Below are 17565 nucleotides of genomic sequence, written 5' to 3' on the forward strand. Positions count from 1 at the left end.
TGAAATGTAGGGCCACAGGGCGGTGTGGTTGATTGGTGCAGGTGTCCCAGAGATGTTCCCTAAAGCGCTCTGCTAGGAGGCGCCCAGTCTCCCCAATGTAGAGGAGACCGCATCGGGAGCAACGTATACAATAAATGATATTAGTGGATGTGCAAGTATGTGGCTCCTGGGAGTTGCAGTGGGAGAAGGACTCCCTGAGATTCTACCGAAGACATGGAGGTCCTGGGCCACCTCCACCACTGCTCCCTCACCACCAGATGCCTGGAGGAAGAACGCCTCATCTTCCGCCTCGGAACACTTCAACCCCAGGGCATCAATGTGGACTTCAACAGCTTCCTCATTTCCTCTTTCCCCCACCTTATCCTAGTTTCAAACTTCCAGCTCAGCACTGTTCCCAGGACTTGTCCGACCTGCCTAGCTCCTTTTCCACCTATCCACTCCACCCTCTCCTCCCTGACCTATCACCTTCATCTCCTCCCCCACTCACCCATTGTACTCTATGCTACTCTCTCCCCACCCCCACCCTCCCCTAGCTTATCTCTTCACGCTTCAGGCTCACTACCTTTATTCCTGATGAAGGGCTTTTGCCCGAAACGTCGATTTCAAAGCTCCTTGGATGCTGCCTGAACTGCTGTGCTCTTCCAGCACCACTAATCCAGTATCTTCAGTAATAACCTTGATTTGTTTGTTTTCACAAAATCTTTTGCTGTTTTATTTTTGAAGGTGCATTCCTTCCATACAACTTAATTTGTCTTTCCACAGTCATTAGATTTTGAAATTTTAATCCTGTTTAGTGGGATCTTATTTTTTTACTCTTACCCTAGTCATGGCTTATGTTCACAATTTCAATTTTATTAAATTTTCCTTCTACTGTCAACCAATTCCAGTTTCAACTTATCTATTAAATATGCTAAACTTCCCCAGTACCCTGTATATTTGGCATTATTTATATCATCTATCTTCTATCATTTGTCTTTCAGAAGTGTGATGATATTTTGAGTTTGTCATTTTTTTTCCCCCTAATAGAAACCTGTTTTGATTATGACAGTGGTAAAAATTGTAACTTCTTCCTTCAAGTCATCTCTGGTTCCAGCTCTACCAAGAGGGATGCGATTTATTTTAAATGAGATGGTGAACCAAAAGGCTTCCGAGACTGAATGTAAAGGGGATGAATTTGATGTCTTATATGCTGAATTATTGTTGTAAGATTTTCATAAGAACCAGTGTTCAGATTGCTCAGTACTATGTCACTAATTTTGGTCAAATAACTGTCCACTTGAGACTCCTAGCTGGCTTACTAACAGCATGGGAGAGTAGCCTTTGACAGGGCCCAAAAATAGACTCCTCAAGACTTGCACCACTTAGTCCACAACTTGATCAGGGATGGGAGCCAAAAAAACTTTACTCTAATTGTAGTCGCTGTTCATCCAGCCTGAAATAGGCTTTTGTGTAATGGGGAAAATACAAAGAAAATATATAGCTTTTCGAATGTGAGGAAGCTCTATCTCTCCAAAGGAGAATACCATTGTAAGCTAAGTTGCTTAAGTGACAACAATATAACAACAATAACAATGATACTCCTTTCCTTGAGTGAATCTTGAAAACTGTGCTAGATTAAAATATTGAAAGTTATATTAGAATGGCCCTGGGAGAGGTTTTGCCTTTGTGTCCTATGTGAGAGCCAGGAAGCAGTCACCTACCCCTTTGTACCTGTTAATGGCTCCAAGCCTGACAGAAACTTCATCTTGGAAGTAGCAGAAGATCTAACTGTTACTGAAGGACATCAGTTCTCCATCACCAGTGTGGGTGAAATATACTGAAAACAATGACTAACTGTTCTTTAACTGTACGAGGAAACTGTGTTTTAATGCTGTGGGCATTTAAATATGTGAGCAAGGAGTTAATATGCAGCAAATAAGAAACTGCTAATGGAACAAGAATTTCCAAAAGTCTAGCTAAGTTCTAGCTTTTTAGTCACTTCTACCATATTGTGCTTAGTTTGCAGAATTCTGGCTTCAGAGCCAAAGTTTTTATTTAAAGAATGTATAGCTTTTAAGGGATGAAAAAGCTATCTTACTCGCTGTCTTAGATTATGTTTAACATTTCCAGTTATAAGGTACAGGCCTTATTGATCATTATGATCTTTACAATTTGTCTTAATTACAGAATGGTGACTTCTACTGCCCAGAGTGTGTGTTTGTTTACTTCCTGTACTAGCTGCATTGCAGATGAACGGGGCGGGGGGAGATGCCACATCAGTCTGTGGCAAACAATGAAACAGTTGATTGGACTGGCTGTGAGATGAGCTTGAATCCATTTGATTGAATGGAGTGTATTACCCTACTTTTATTGTAATTGTGTCATGGGATGGAGAAAAGAAAGCCCTGCATGTATAATAAATTGATGAGTTTCATGGTCACTATGACAGGATATTTAAATTCAGCATGTTTATTTCATATTTAATTTATATTCCCAGCCACACTGTGTAATTGAGCTTGGAGCTCCAGTTATTAATCTAAGCCTGTGAATTACAAACCCAGTAACCATATGATACCTTACACAGGATTTGTGTGCATTTTCAAAATTAACCTTGCAATTGAACTGAACAAAGTTACCTCCAAGTCTCATCCCAGAAATGTATTTAAAATATAATGTAATTCTTCTATATTTTCTTCTTAAATGTGGTCATGGGATTTGGATGTCATTGTCTGGACCAGAATCTAATGTCTATTCTAAATGCCCTTGAACATGGTGGCTTACTAGACCCATTACAGAGGGTAGATCAGAGTCAACCACATTGGAGTCCAGACCCACAGCAGAGACCTGACCCAGAAAGGAAAACTGGTTTCCTTCCCCAAATGATATTAATGAATAAGTTGGTCATTTACAACACCACAATGGTTCCATGGTGGCCATTAGATTAGCTTTTAATTCCAGAATTCTAATGAATTGGTACTTCACTATCTGCCATTTGGGGATTTGAATTTTTATCCCCAGGACATTAGACTGGGCCTCTGGATTGCTCATCTAATAGCATTACGAATACTTCCCCATTGTTTCCACAAAAAAAACTGTGGAGCTTTTTACAGGACACCTTCTTCATTTAGACTGCAGCTTTCCAAAAAGGTGACTCGCCCTTACTACTTGAGGGCAGTTACTGATGGGCAAAATATTGTAACAGACCTAATGATGAATGAATACTAAAAAATATATTACAGAAATTGTAATGATTAAAAAGTTGCAATCCTGATATGTTATAGTGGGCTTGCATCAGCATAGACAAAAAATTGTTTTAAGGAGAAGGAGGATGTTTGTAAGTGCCCAATATTCAAACACACATCATGCTGTAAAGCTGCCTGACAAAGAAACAGCGCCCTGAATGCTTTTACTTTCAAATAAATGTGTTGGACTATAACCTGGTGTCGTGTCATTTTCAACTTTGTCCATCCCAGTCCAACACCGGCACTTCCACATCTCACATTTCTTTGACATTGTTCATCTGAATCAGTACAAAACCTGTTCAGCAGATTTATGTTGGTGTTCAGCACAGACGCTCCTTTACAAAGTAGAAGTTACTTTTCACAAAGCTAAGATGCCTATTTATCTTCCTGTAACTAGTGAATTAATATATTTTATTAATCTACAGGAGCTTCTGGCTGTTGATGGCTCGAGGCGACGCAAAGTTTCTGTACATGTCTTGTCTCGGGATATGGATTCCTGTGAGTATCTGCAAACGCTTACACTGACTAGCTCATTCGGTAATTTTGAATTCAAAATATCCAATTTAAGCATATACTATATATCAGAGGCAACTTTCAGATTTGTTTCTTGTAAAGTGTTTGTTGTTATACTGAACAAATGTTCAGCTTGTTTGTCTTCACTGAATATTTTTACTAGGAAGTTTTTAAAAAATCATTATAACTAGAAATTTGATCTCGTGTTATTGGCCACTTTTTCAGGTTTGTACAATACCTTTTAAATGTCAGAATCTATAAATACAAGCTATGGAGAATTTTTTTTTGTTTAGTAAGAATCCTTTGTATCTGAATATAACTTGTAAGTTGTTAACCTTGCTCTGATTGGCCTCCCTTTTACACTATGAAAATTATTCACGAGCATTAAATTACCAGATTTGAGTAGCCAAAAGTTCAACTGATGCAGGAATTAAAATACTCTCCTGAGTATTGCTTTGAGATTTGGGTAGGAGCCGAAGGTGATGTCATGCCACTATGCATTGGAAGTGTTAGAATGTTTGTATTGAGTTTTTCAGTGTTCTATGTTAAATAAGTTAGTTGACGAAAATACTTCACCTGCTCCATGTAGTCAGATTTAACTTGATAACTATTTTTAATTCATATTTCAAATGGTGATAGCAATAGGATAAAAAGCTTTATGAATTTCTGGAGAAAAGGGTAATAGTGTGGAAAACTAGAGGAAATGGAGGTAAGTTTAGTTTAATTTCTTGTTTGTCAACATGGACTCAAACCTCAGTACAAACAACATGTACAATTCCACAACGTATAGATGATAAGGGGATGTGAGCAACATACTGGAGAGGTTTTAATACTTTGAATGTTAGAATGGTTTGCATTCAAGATGTGTTTTAAGCACTTGATGCTGCATTATTTTCTTAGCTCCAAAACAAGATGTGAGTGGCAGGTTGTCTCATTTAATGTGGCAAATAATTTATTGGCCCAGCAAGCCAATGAGAGCAGAGAGAATGGAGGTAGGGGCTCACAGGTTGGCAATTAAGTGTCTGTCTCTTTCTTGATGAGTCAACATATTCTTTAGTCAAGTAGTGAGAAAGGTAGAGATTTCACGAAGCCCTGTTGACAATTAATTTGAGAATTACACTTTGTAGGTCATGCTATAATTTCAATACGTATTGATAATGGAGATTCTATAACATGAGAAGCAAGTTGAATGGAACATGAGATTCAGCTGTATAATCTTTAACAAAGCTTACGTTTTCATATTTTTCTGGTTTTTTTTATAACAGTGCCTCCGTCTCCGGTGTTTGAATTTTAAAAATACTTTTCAGTTCAGCAAATGTACCATCTGGTGTTGAACATTTAAATTCTCTCTCCCATCTCTCTCTCCCCACGCGCTCTCCCCCACCCCCAGCCCCCACAAGTTCAGAATATATCAGCATTTCATGTGAAAAAAATGAATCCTGGGTGGCAGGGTATAACTTATTTTTAGTAGGCAATGCACTTATCTGGTTGGGCGTAGTTACCTTCATTATAAGGCATCCATGGGGGTAGGAAGTTTACATTCATTACATAGTCTTTTAGATCTGGCAGTGCTTAGCTACTTGCTTTTATTTTTAAGACATTCCAACTAGAGACTCTCAGCCTGCTAGCTTTACAGTCAGCTGTGTGAAACAAAACTGATCAAAAACCTAGGATGATGTGTGTCATTTTCTATGCATTCTGAAATTCTTGGTGTATACTTGTTTTTCAACTTGGATATTCATTTGGAAAGTGCAGACAAGAAGAAAAAGGATAATAAGAGATGGGATCAATACACTAGTCAGGGAAAGTCTCAGATTGGAAGGGCAAGGTGTGCAATCTGTTTAGATGGAACTAAGAAAAGACAAGGGTCAACAAACATTAGTTGGAGTTATTTATATGTTTCCAAATAGTAGTTGTGGTGTAAGGCATTATATTAGTCAGGAGATTTGAGAGAAACATGGGCAAACAATTATCATGGTGATTTCAGTCTACAATAAACTGGGTAAACCAATTGAGTGCTAAACTGAAGGACAAGTTTCTACATTGCAATGGGCTGGATTTTCTTTAAGAACAGTATGTTGAGCTAATTAGAGGACATGCTATTTTAGATCTAGTACTATGTGGTAAATAAGAGCTAATTAACAACTTTGTCAATGAGGAATCACAATATGGTAAAAGTTTGCATTAAGTTTAACAACAAGTCAGTTCGATCTGAAACAAGCAGAGAAAGTAAATGATTACTTTGTTTTCAGAGGAAGATGTTGAAGACCTTTCTCAGAACTAAAGATCCAAGCGGCTGGGGATAATGAGTTGAAGGAACTTAGTATTAGTAAGGTTATAACATAGAAATTAATGGAGCTGAAAGATGTTAAATCCCCAGGACTTGGTATTCTGATCAACATCCCAGAGAGTTGAAGAAAGTGGCTATAGTGGTCATTATCTTCCAAATATTTATAGATTGTGGAATGAGTACAGTAGATTATAAGGTAGCAAATGTCACCGCACTATTTGAGAATGGAGTGAGAGAGAAAGCCTAGAACTACAGAACTGCTAGCCTTATATCAATAGTAGGGAAAATGCTAGAATCTATTATAAAGGATAGGATAAAAAGGCATTTGATGAACTGATTAGGGATAGTCAAAACAGATTTGCAGTTGGGTACTTGTGCCTGATGACCTTGTTGGAATTTTCTGAAGATGTTGTAAAAACACTGATAAAGAACATCTGATAAGCACAGATTTTCAGAAAGCCTTTATTAACATCTCCCACAGAAGGCTGGTTTGAAAAATTAAAGCATAAGAGCCAATGAAGTAATGTACAGGCATCGATTTAAAAATTGTTTGTTTTTCTATTTGTCAATCAGTGAGAATAAGTGGGCCATTCTTGCTTTGGCAGGTTTTGACTACTGAGGTACTGCAAGGATCAGTACATGGGCCCAAACTATTCACAATCTATATACATTATTTCGAAGTTAGGACCAAATGTCACATTTCTAAATCTGGTGATTGTTCAAAAGCTAAATATGATTGTGTGTCGTGAGGAGGATGTAAAGCAAATTCAGGAGTATTTGGATACACTTAATGAATAAGTAGATTATGGCAAATGGATTTTAATGTGGAAATGTGTGCACTTATCAACTTGGGTAGGAGGGACAGAGTATTTCTCAAATGGCAAGAGAATGGAAAGTGTAGAACTACAAAGGGGCCTAGGTGTCCTTGTCAATTATACACTGAAAACTAACATGCAGGTAGAGCAAGCATGTGGGAAGGCTAATGGAATATTGGTCTTTATTGCAAGGGGATTTCAGTAAAGGATTACTGAAATCTTGTTTCAGCTGTATTGGAGCTTAGTTAGACTATGCCTGGAGTATTATTTGCAGTTTTGTCTCCTTATCTCAACACAGATATTATTGCCATGGCGGGCAGTGTAATGAAGCATCACCAGGCTTGTTCTTGGGAGGACGGGACAGTCCGATGAAGAGAGATTGGGCAAAATGGGCCTGTATTTTCTAGAGTTGTGAAGAATGAAAGGTGATCCCATTGAATCTCTTAACGTACTTAAAGGTAGACAGGTTTGATGTAGGTAAGATGTGTCTCATCGTTGAGGAGTCCAGAATTGGGGGTGGGGGTGACGTTTTTTTTAAAAAGAGGAATACTAATCCTGTCTGAGATGAGAAATTTTGTTTTAAGGTTGTGAATCTTTGGAATACTGTACCACAAAAGATCATAGATTTGTTGAGGTAGAGATTGATGGATTTCTGATTACCAGTGGTGTACAGGATTATGGGAATGGTGTGTGTAAAAGACACTGAAGTCTACGTTTAGTCAAGATCATGCTGGGTGCTGGGGCACACTCAACAGGCTGTCTGGCCGACTCATGTTCCTAGGTTTGTTCTGTCATTTCTGATTTATCTGTCTCTGTTCATATCTGCGTTTTGGGTGACAAATAGCAAAAACTGTCCTTCCTTGTTCAGTTTGTTCATTGATCCAGTAGAACAGATTGTCATTATATGGTGATGAGCGAAATCAGTTTAAAAATGTCCCTTTCCAAAATATATATAATTGTTATTCTCCCATCTCCTTTGAACTGAAACCAAAGCAGTTTTTGTGGAGAGTGTAGCGTAGCACTCCCAATATGAACCTATCCCAGTCAAGGGGAACATTGCAGTCTTGACCAAAAAATATTGCACTTGCAGCTTCTAACTAATTGTGTATATTCAGGCTTGTGGAAAATCATTAGTTTAAATGTATTGCTGGTGGTAACAAAATAAGTGAGTTGATTTGTCCTGCATGAGGATTTTCATGAAGCAGTTTTGAAAGCAACATTCATGTGGAGTTTCTTGAGAAAAATTGTATCTAATCATGTTCCACTTCCTTTTGTTGTCGCAGCCTGATGGTAGGTGGCCAGGTTCTTCTCATAGCCTCCTGCTTTTATTATTCTCATTTTAAAAGGATAGGAAAGACTCAGGAGAAATGATTTTAGTTTTTCCATTGTCTGGGAATGATCCTGAGCCTGTGTCTCCATGTTATTGATTCAGTACCCAATGTAAACAGTTTTTCACCACTTACCTTCTCAAACCCTTTGTTACTGAGAAATTTTGATCCTCCTTCAACATTGTCAGTGAAATTAAAAAAATTTTCATCTAATTCTGTTCAGAATTACAGCCCATCACGTGTGATACCACTCCATGTAAACAAACCTTAAGAACCATGAGCAGAGCTGAACCTGCAGCTAAACCAACAAATTGTGTAATTGCTTCCTTGCTTTTTATATTCACTGCCACAATGCTAAAACTTCCTCTTTGATTTGTTTTTCTACCTGCATTTGTATCTTTTGTTTTTGAGAACAATGTATCTGCCTTTCTAGATATTACTGTTCTTCTAAGAGTATTTCTATTTGAAGTATACTTTCTGTTGCTTTTCTTTTCTTTCAAGATCGTCATTCACATTTCTGGGTGTGTTTAATTGCATTTGACATTTATCTAATCACTCAACTAGTCTGCATGTCTTCTATATGTTACCTCAATTTATAACACACCTTTATTTAGTATCAGCAAACTTCAAAACTAGACATATATGGCAAACAAACCTGTTCTGGCACGCATGATTGAACAATAACATAGCATGTGCATTGTTCCCGTCTGTATCCCTTTATAGCCGTGCTCACTGCTTTCTTTGTCCAGAACATATCTCAATCTACGTGGCTATATTTCATTTCAAGTACAGATTGAGGGGGATGATACAATAACATGTTTGACCATTACAAAAATGTTGAAATTCAGCATAAACTTGAAAATATTCAACGGATCATGCAGCACCTGTGATTCGAGTTTTAGTTAAACTTTTGGGTCTGTAATTTTGCATTGGAACTGATCTTTTGGAGCATCTTGGCTCCAAAGCAGCCGTGTACAGTCACCTGAGATACATCCTTCGTGCCTACCCAGTAACATGTCTAAGTTCAATGAAATCAATATATTCTTTCTCTCCCAATATTTTAGTGGAAGGATTGAGAAAGAGTTGAGAAATGTTTTAAAAAGTGCATACCTACCTATGGTCTTAATTTTAGAGCATCCTGACAGAATGGTGAAACTACAGAATTTGGAACTGAATTAATTCTAATTGGACGAATTAACTTTTCACTCAGAACTTGAGTTTGATAGAATGGAGATCCAACATGCACCTGCACAGACACTCTAATGAGGACGTTATTAAGATTTTAGTTTTAATTTTTGCTTTATACTTAAAATATTGGATAAAATTACAATGTAGACCTGATGACTCTGTGTATATATTTATTAATGGTTCTGCATGAAACCCAGCATTTAATATTACATTAAGGCAATTTGAATTTTTGCATTAATCTGAAAGCCATACTTTTGTTAAATTTGTTGTTTTAAGTATCAATTAGTCATGTCTGACTATTAATGTAATTCTAGGCCCTGTTGTTGAACAACTTCCATGTCAAAATGATGTCAACCTGCCTCCTGCACCACCTTTGCCACAGGTAAGAGGGATTATTAACCCCATTTACTTTCTTCTCTACCTTGGGAAACATATTGAAAGTTCCTAAATTGAATCATGAATAAACATGATTATAATTCCTTTGTTTTTTTTTTAAAACATCTTAACACTTTTTTAAGTGTTCCTATTGCACTTCATGGTTGTTTAAAGTTATGTTCAGTGCCAAAGCTAGAGCATTGTTGAGTTTTAATGTTGCCAGTTATAATTTGTTTCTTAACAGAAACACAACAATGCTTGGAAAGGCTGAAAATAAAAAAAAAACTATTTTACAGGAAGACTGTACATTTTCCTGCATCAGCAGCAGTAAGCATTACCTAACAAAATTCTCATACCTAAAAGCACTTTGATCATGTCAAGTCTCTTTTGGATGATTTGGAGGAGTGGGCACTTTGCTAGTGTAGTAAGCTTCAGTTTTTAACATCTTTAAAAACAAAAGCTCTTTCCCGAGCTTCCTAACTAGTTTACTTGTAACTTTAAGACCATAAGATATCTGAGCAAAATTAGACCATTCTGCCCATGTATGCTCCACCATTCAATTATGGCTGATTATATTTCTCAATCTCATCCTCCTGCATTCTCCCCGTAACCCTTAACACCTTAGTCATCAAGAACCAACTATCTCCATCTTAAATACAAGCAATGACTTGGCCTTTACAGCCCTCTGTAGCAATTAATTCCACCAATTAACCACCTCTAATTGAAGAAATTACTCTTCATCTCAGTTCTAAAGATTCATCCCTTCACTCTGAGGCTGTACCCTTAGGTCCTAGTCTCTCCTATTAATGGATACATCATTTCCCATCCACTTTACCTCAGCCTGTCAGGATTCTATAAGTTTAAATGAAACTTCCCCCTCATCGTTCTAAACCCCATTGAGTACAGACTCAGAGTCCTTAATCACAACTGCTATCACAATCCCTTCATCCCTGGAATCATTCTTGTAAACCTTCTGTGGACTCTCTCCAAGCCAAAACTGCTCTCAGTATTCCATATGTGGTCTGACCAGAGCCTAAGACTGCCTCAGCAGTACCTTTCTGCTCTTGCATTCTCGACCTTGTGAATGGCATATAGCATTGCATCTCCCTTCCTAATTAGCACAGAACCTGCATGTTAACCTTAACAGAATCCTCAAGTAGGACCCCCAAGTCTCTTTGTGCCTCAGATATCCCAAAGCCTTTCTCCATTTAGAAAATAGTCTACACCTCTTTTTCCTACCAAAGTGCCTAATCTCTCACTTCCCCATAATATATTCCATTTGCCACTTCTTTGTCTACTTTCCTAGCCTATCTACGGCAGCTTCCCAGCTTCCTCAACACTACCTATCCCTCACCTATCTGTGTATCATCTGCAAATTTAGTAACAATGTCCTCAGTTCCTTCTAATTTAGCAGACCCCTGTGTGGCACCTTGTCAAAGGCCTTCTGGAAATCCAAGTAGATCACATCCACTGGCTGTTCTTTGTTTAACTTGTTACATCCTCAAAGAATTCTAGACATTGACTCCTTAACGAAGCCATGCTGACTCACCTTGCACTTCCAACAATAATAAGACTAAAATCTTACCAATAACCAAAGTAAGGCATATTGGCCTATAGTTTCCTTTCTTCTGCCTGCCTCCCTCTCTTCCTGAACAGGTGTTTTCCAGTTCTGCCATTTTCCAGTCCTCTGGGATCCTCTTTGACACCAGGATTCCTGAAAGATCACCACCAATGCCTCAGCTATCTCCTTCAGAACTCTGTAGTCCATCTGGTCCAGGTGATTATTCACCTTCAGACCTTTTCAGCTTCCCCAGCATCTTCTCCTTAGTAATAGCCACTACATGCACCTCTGCCCCTGACCTTATTGAAGTTCTGGCATGCTGTTGGTGTCTTCAACTTCAAAAACTGAAACGAAGTATCAATTCAATTCCACTGCCATTTCTTTGTTGCCCATTACTACTACTCCAGCCTTAATTTCCAGCGATCTAATGTCTATTCTTGTCTCTGTCTTACATATAATGAAAAAGCTCTTGTAATCTTCTTTTATATGCTAGTTTACCCTCTTATTTCATTTTCCTTCCCTTCATTGCTATTTTGTTATCATCTGGTTTTTAAAGGCTTCCCAATCCTCTAGCTTCCCACTAATCTTCATCACATTATATTCTTCTTCCTTTTATGCTGTTCCTGACTTCCTTTGTCAGCCGTGGTTGTCTCGTCCTCCCCTTAATATTCTTCGTCCTTGGGATGAATTTCTGCTGTGCCTCCTGAATTACCCCCTGAAACTTCTGCCATTGCTCCTCCACTATCATCCCAGCTAGGCTGTCCCCTTCTAATCAACTCAGACCAGCTCCTCCAGTTATCCTTATTCAGTGGTAATGCCAATGCATCTGATTCTAGCTTCTCCCTGTCAAACTGCAGGGTGAATTCTATTGTATTATAGTCAATTCCCCCAGGGGTTCCTTCACCTTAAGCTCCCTAATCAAGTCTGCTTTATTACACTTCACCAGATCCAGAATTGCCTGGTCCCTGGTGGGCTCTACCACAAGCTGCTTCAAGAAAACCATCCTGTAGACATTCCATGAATTACTTTTCTTGAGATCTGCTTCCAACCTGCTCTCCCTTCTTGTTCTGAATTTTTCTACCAGTGAAAATAGTTTATTTCTGTGTACCCTATCAAATTCATTTCGTTATTTTAGACACTTCAATTCAATCACCCTTCAACTATCTAAAGTTTTAAACAGGACTGCCAGCAAAAACAATTACCTTTATTTTTTCTTCATAGTGCACTGTTCATAGACTCTGGCATTTTTTTAAAGTGAGAGAAGAAAGTTTTAAAAAGTACATGAGAAGACACTTTGATAAGTACATGAACAGCAAAGGTTTGGAAGAATGTAGGCTAAATGCAGGAAAGTAGGACTAGTTTGGAAACATGGTCGGCATGAACTAGTTGGACTGAAGGATCTGTTTTCATGCTGTATGATTCTAACTGATTTCCTAGCACTTTCTGATAGATTTAAGGAGATATGGAACGATTTTAATGAGTTTTTTTTTCACCCAGAGGATGGTGGATATTTGAAACTCTGCTTGAAAGGGTGGTGGGAACTGTCAAAACATTTTAAGAAATATTAAGATGATCACTTGAAGTGCGATAACTCAACTGAGGCAGAGATATTTGAATTTTGTTTTGAGGGAAGAACTGGATTGATGCAGGGATATTGGTTGCAGGGTGGGCAGAGCATTGTCTGTAATAAAAAAAAAACTTCATCAATTCTGAAGAGTTTAATTTACACTGACTTGATGGAGAAGTGGCCCCAAATTATTGTACACATTTTGTTCCATTTTTTTTTGTGCCTTCCAAGAAACTTATTGTTTTGGGCTTGATTTGTGGGTTCTTTGTTTTTAGATATTTAGTAAATTATCTGACATTATTTTTCCTTTTAGCCGACCATAATTGAAGATATGACCGTGTTCAAACGCAGTCTGCCACTCTTTCCACTGGCAAAACCGCACATCAACTTCATGGCTGCAAAACTTTGAGATGATGAAATACTTGTGTTAAAGGAGGAAAACCTGAATTACAGTTTCCATTCTGCTGGAGTGGTAGAGCGAGGGGATTATTCAGAGATTATTTCTTTTATGTGAACACTTTACAGTTAGGAGTGTACAAGGTTAATTAGCTCTGTATACTTCTTCCTGTAAATAGTTCAGCAAGCCGAGTGACACTTTAAAATACTTGTCCATAGAAACTTCAGACATAAAATTGGAATCTACAAAACACTAATGTATAAACCAGTGAAATTACACTGTGTAATATATTTGAGACAGATTCTTTTGTGATAGAGCACGAGCCTTATAATTGGTAACTATACCATGTTTTTAACTTCTATACAAGTTTTGTAGTTTTGACATTTTATGTGCTCATACAACTGGTAGTAAAATGCTGGAAACATTTCTTTTCATCTCAAATTACTTTTTACCACATGTATAATCAAAACTCAAGAGAATTCAGATGATAAGTTGTCCAGAACTGTATAGTTTCTGACTGAATTTGGATTTCTTATCCATGAGACAAGATACCCGACTCCTTTGAGCATGTTTTCACGAAATCAAATGATCACATTTACACAGAGCTGCTAAAGCAGAATAGGCTGAGAAACTGTTGCTTTCACGATTTGGGTCCTCTGATTTAGTGCTTGAAAACCTGAGAAAAACCTGTTTATTCCCCCAATAAAACTGAGAATTTTTAAAAGTCCATTTCTTTGCAATATCAAAGTCCAATTAGAGGGAATGGGACTTTTCTTTTGTATTTAAATGGAACCAAAGAAAAGTTACGGCAAAGAAAGAGGCCATTCAGCTCAGCTAATAGTGTTTGTACTGACCGAAAATTATAATAGCTGCCCGTTTTAATTAAATGTTCTTTTTTGTATAGAAAGTAAATGATTAGGATCCATACAAAACGCATTTGTTCCATTTTTTTTGTTGTGCCTCCCAAGTAACTTAATGTTTGACATTCAAGAAATATTATGTAATCCATAATATGGCCACTATCAATCTTGTGTGAAATCACACATCAGTTATTATGAACATTGTTCTATAAACTTTGTTTCCATAATGATCAATGTGTAAGAGGCAATGAAGGTAGCACACTAAATGGCACAGATAAAGCAGAAGAGCACATTGAATGTTATCTAGACTCTAATACTATTGCAACCTTGAGTGTCCTGCTATTTTGACTTTTGGTAATAGGATATATATTAGAGATTCTGTGATACCAACATGAATGTCAGTTGTGAGAATAAGGTATGTACAAATGAGCTCTTGAGATAGCTATCATGCACTCCACAATAAATATTTCGCACCACATATAACATGCAAAAAGTGACCAGCTCAAAATGCAGAGCGGGGAAGCAACACAAAGTTGCAGAATTTTAAGGCCTAGCTGTACTTCATTGAAAAGTGCTGCAATAGGGTACAAAACTTCAGCTAATGTTATCAATTACTGATTTCAAATTCTAATATTTAATGGGTATAGTTCATTAAAGCCTGCTATTTGTAGCCTACTACAGTTAATTGGATGAATTTATAATGTATTTCTTGTTCTAGATTTATTTTAAAAAGAAATTGATCACAACTTGAGTGAAGAAAAAGCTGCTGTTATTGAAACCACCTTCATGCATGAGGATATTTTAATTAGCATGTTTATGACCAGATTGTCTTTGTCTTTGTTTTCTAATCAGTTCAGTGTTTCTAGAGTAATAATAATCTATGTAATGAAAAACATCGGTTAGCAATAAAAAAAGTATACAGAAGTTTTGCCTCTGAAAACCTGAAGTGTGCAGTGTTGAAAACTGACCAGATCATAATGGGAAAATACCTTTTGGATGGATGTGTTTGTCTATAAATGTATTAGTTGCACTGCATTTTGGGGTTTGTCTCAAGTTGAAAATTCAAATTACTCCTTTTGAAATCTTTTACCTTTGTTTTTACTGGTTTTGATTCCACTTCTCCCAGCCCACCGTAAAAGGATCCTTCCGTGCTTTGTGAGATTGTGCTGCAATATTTCAGGAGTGCATACCACCTTAGAATAGTGATCCTGCAGATTTTGAAAAGTGTCCAAAAATGAATGTTCTATCTGAAATCATGGCTGACAATTTAGAAAATTTGATTAGTATTGTCTTTGGGTCATTTAGTTTTGCAGCAATCACAAGGCAGGTTTTGTAGCCCCTTCATTTCAGTAGTAGTGTTATATTGGATAAAATTAAAGTTTTTTTTTAAGTTTTAAAATATTTGGAATGCAAACTTGCATACAATCCTTACACACATTTTACTTGAAGAGGTAACCTAAGTGAAACATTTATATACTGTTCCAAACTTTTCCAGCTGAGAGTTGTATATGGGCATTATCTGTGATATTGTCGCAGGTCAGCAAGAACTTCTGCATTGTATATAATGAATATCTATGAAAAATATTCCAAACTTTTTATAGTTTTGGAATTCTTACAGTGCATAATATGATAGCTAATTCTCTCTAACAAAAACAATTACTGAAAGAAAATATATTTTACTGTAAAAGATGTTTTCTAGCAGTCTCTAATTCTTTGTAGTGTTACTTTTTCTACCATGTTTCCAGCATTTTATGGCAGTGTGTGTGACAGTGCAGTTTGACTCAGGCATATCCATGGATTCTATAAGAAGAATCCAAAGATGCAGCTTTTTCAAGCAATAACAGCCAACAGAGTATCTACAAATATTCAGTCTGTTTTTATGGCTTGTGAATAGATGTATCATTTTTTTTTTTGTTGATTGTGATAAATTACTTATAACAACACCATTTTGAAGGTTTTGAAGCAGTTGATATAGAACTGGGTGCATATAGTACAGCTACTGTATACTGAAAGGATGTTTCAGTTTGCTATAAAATAAAACCTGAGATCATCCTGTCACCATTGGAGTTTATTGTCCTGTTTTTCCAACTGAGTTGCCTATACATCCGAAACGTTTGTACATTTAAGTATGTGCTGTTCTACATTATGTATACTATATATATTCGACTAATAGTCAATTTCATGTAAAAATCAACCCCCTATTTTTGGCCAACAAATCTCCATCTTTATCATGTAAAAGTCAATCCTAATTATTCACAGATATCAGACCAACATTTATGAGTCACAGAGAGGTACAGCAGGGAAACACCCTTCAGTCCAACCCATCCATGCTGACCAGATATCCCAACCCAATCTAATCCCACCTGCCAGCACCGGGCCCATATCCCTCCAAACCCTTCCTATTCATATACCCATTTAAAAGACTCTTAAATGTTGCAACTGTGTTAGCCTCTATCACTTCCTCTGGCAGTTCCTTCCATACACTTACCACCCTCTGCGTGAAAAAGTTGCCCCTTAGGTCTCTTTTATATCTTTTCCCTCTCGCCCTAAATCGATGCCCTCTAGTTCTGGGCTGTCACACCCCAGGTAAAAGACTTTGTCTATTTATCCTATCCATGCCCCTCATGATTTTATAAACCTTTATAAGGTCACCTCTCAGCCTCTGACACCCAGGGAAAACAGCCCTAGCCTATTCAACCTCTCCCTATAGCTCAAATCCTTCAACCCTGGCAACATCCTTGTAAATCTTTTCTGAACTCGATTTCAAGTTTCACAACATCTTTCCAATAGGAAGGAGACCAGAATTGCATGCAATATTCCAACACTGGCCTAACCATTGTCTTGTACAGCTGCAACATGACCTCCCAACTCCTGTACTCAATACTCTGATCAATAAAGGAAAGCATACCAAACGCTGCCTTCACTATCCTATCTACCTGCGACTCTACCTTCAAGGACAGTGTGCCGGCCTTGCACTACGCTCCAGATTTTCAGAATTACCTTAATTCGTTGTGGTTTTTTTTCTTTATTCGTTTAGTGATCAATTGGGCTTCTGTTAATGATATAGTATGAATTTTGACGGGTATGAATTACAGCCACTCAAAAGTATCCGTGTAATAGCCATCCCCATAAATTTAACCTTTAAAATGTAGTCAAAAAAATTCTACTATTACTTGAGTATACAGTAATTCTCCTGTACCTACAGGGGATATGTTCCACGGCATACTGCGGAAACAAGAACCCGCAGATAAAAGCAAGCTCATTCATTTCCGTGGGAGGCGTACCTTCCCGGCAGCGGAATGTTCCCTTTTAAACGCTCGGCCGTGGTAAACGATTCCGTGGATATGGCAGTTGCCTTGTATATGGTACCTGTCATTCTCAACAATGAAATGTAAAGTGTGTGGGCTCAAAATTAAATCTTGCAGCCTTTTCATTTTGTACATTGATCTT

The 17565-nt window shown here is 37.5% G+C and overlaps 1 protein-coding gene across 5 annotated transcripts in view; it reads left to right on the forward strand.

Moving 5' to 3' along the window:
- The window catches only part of ide (insulin-degrading enzyme), a 119512-nt gene extending 103339 nt beyond the window's left edge, over positions 1-16173 (forward strand). For all 5 annotated transcript variants that reach the window (XM_043712498.1, XM_043712496.1, XM_043712500.1 and 2 more), the window contains exons 23-25: positions 3647-3719; positions 9670-9737; positions 13172-16173. In XM_043712498.1, coding sequence (XP_043568433.1) covers positions 3647-3719; positions 9670-9737; positions 13172-13267 — 237 coding nt within the window. In that variant the 3' untranslated portion in view covers positions 13268-16173. The remainder of the gene's footprint in view (positions 1-3646; positions 3720-9669; positions 9738-13171) is intronic.
- Positions 16174-17565: the final 1392 nt, after the last annotated feature.

The sequence above is a fragment of the Chiloscyllium plagiosum genome, chromosome 22, assembly GCF_004010195.1.
Source record: "Chiloscyllium plagiosum isolate BGI_BamShark_2017 chromosome 22, ASM401019v2, whole genome shotgun sequence".
Classification (NCBI taxonomy): Eukaryota; Metazoa; Chordata; class Chondrichthyes; order Orectolobiformes; family Hemiscylliidae; genus Chiloscyllium; species Chiloscyllium plagiosum.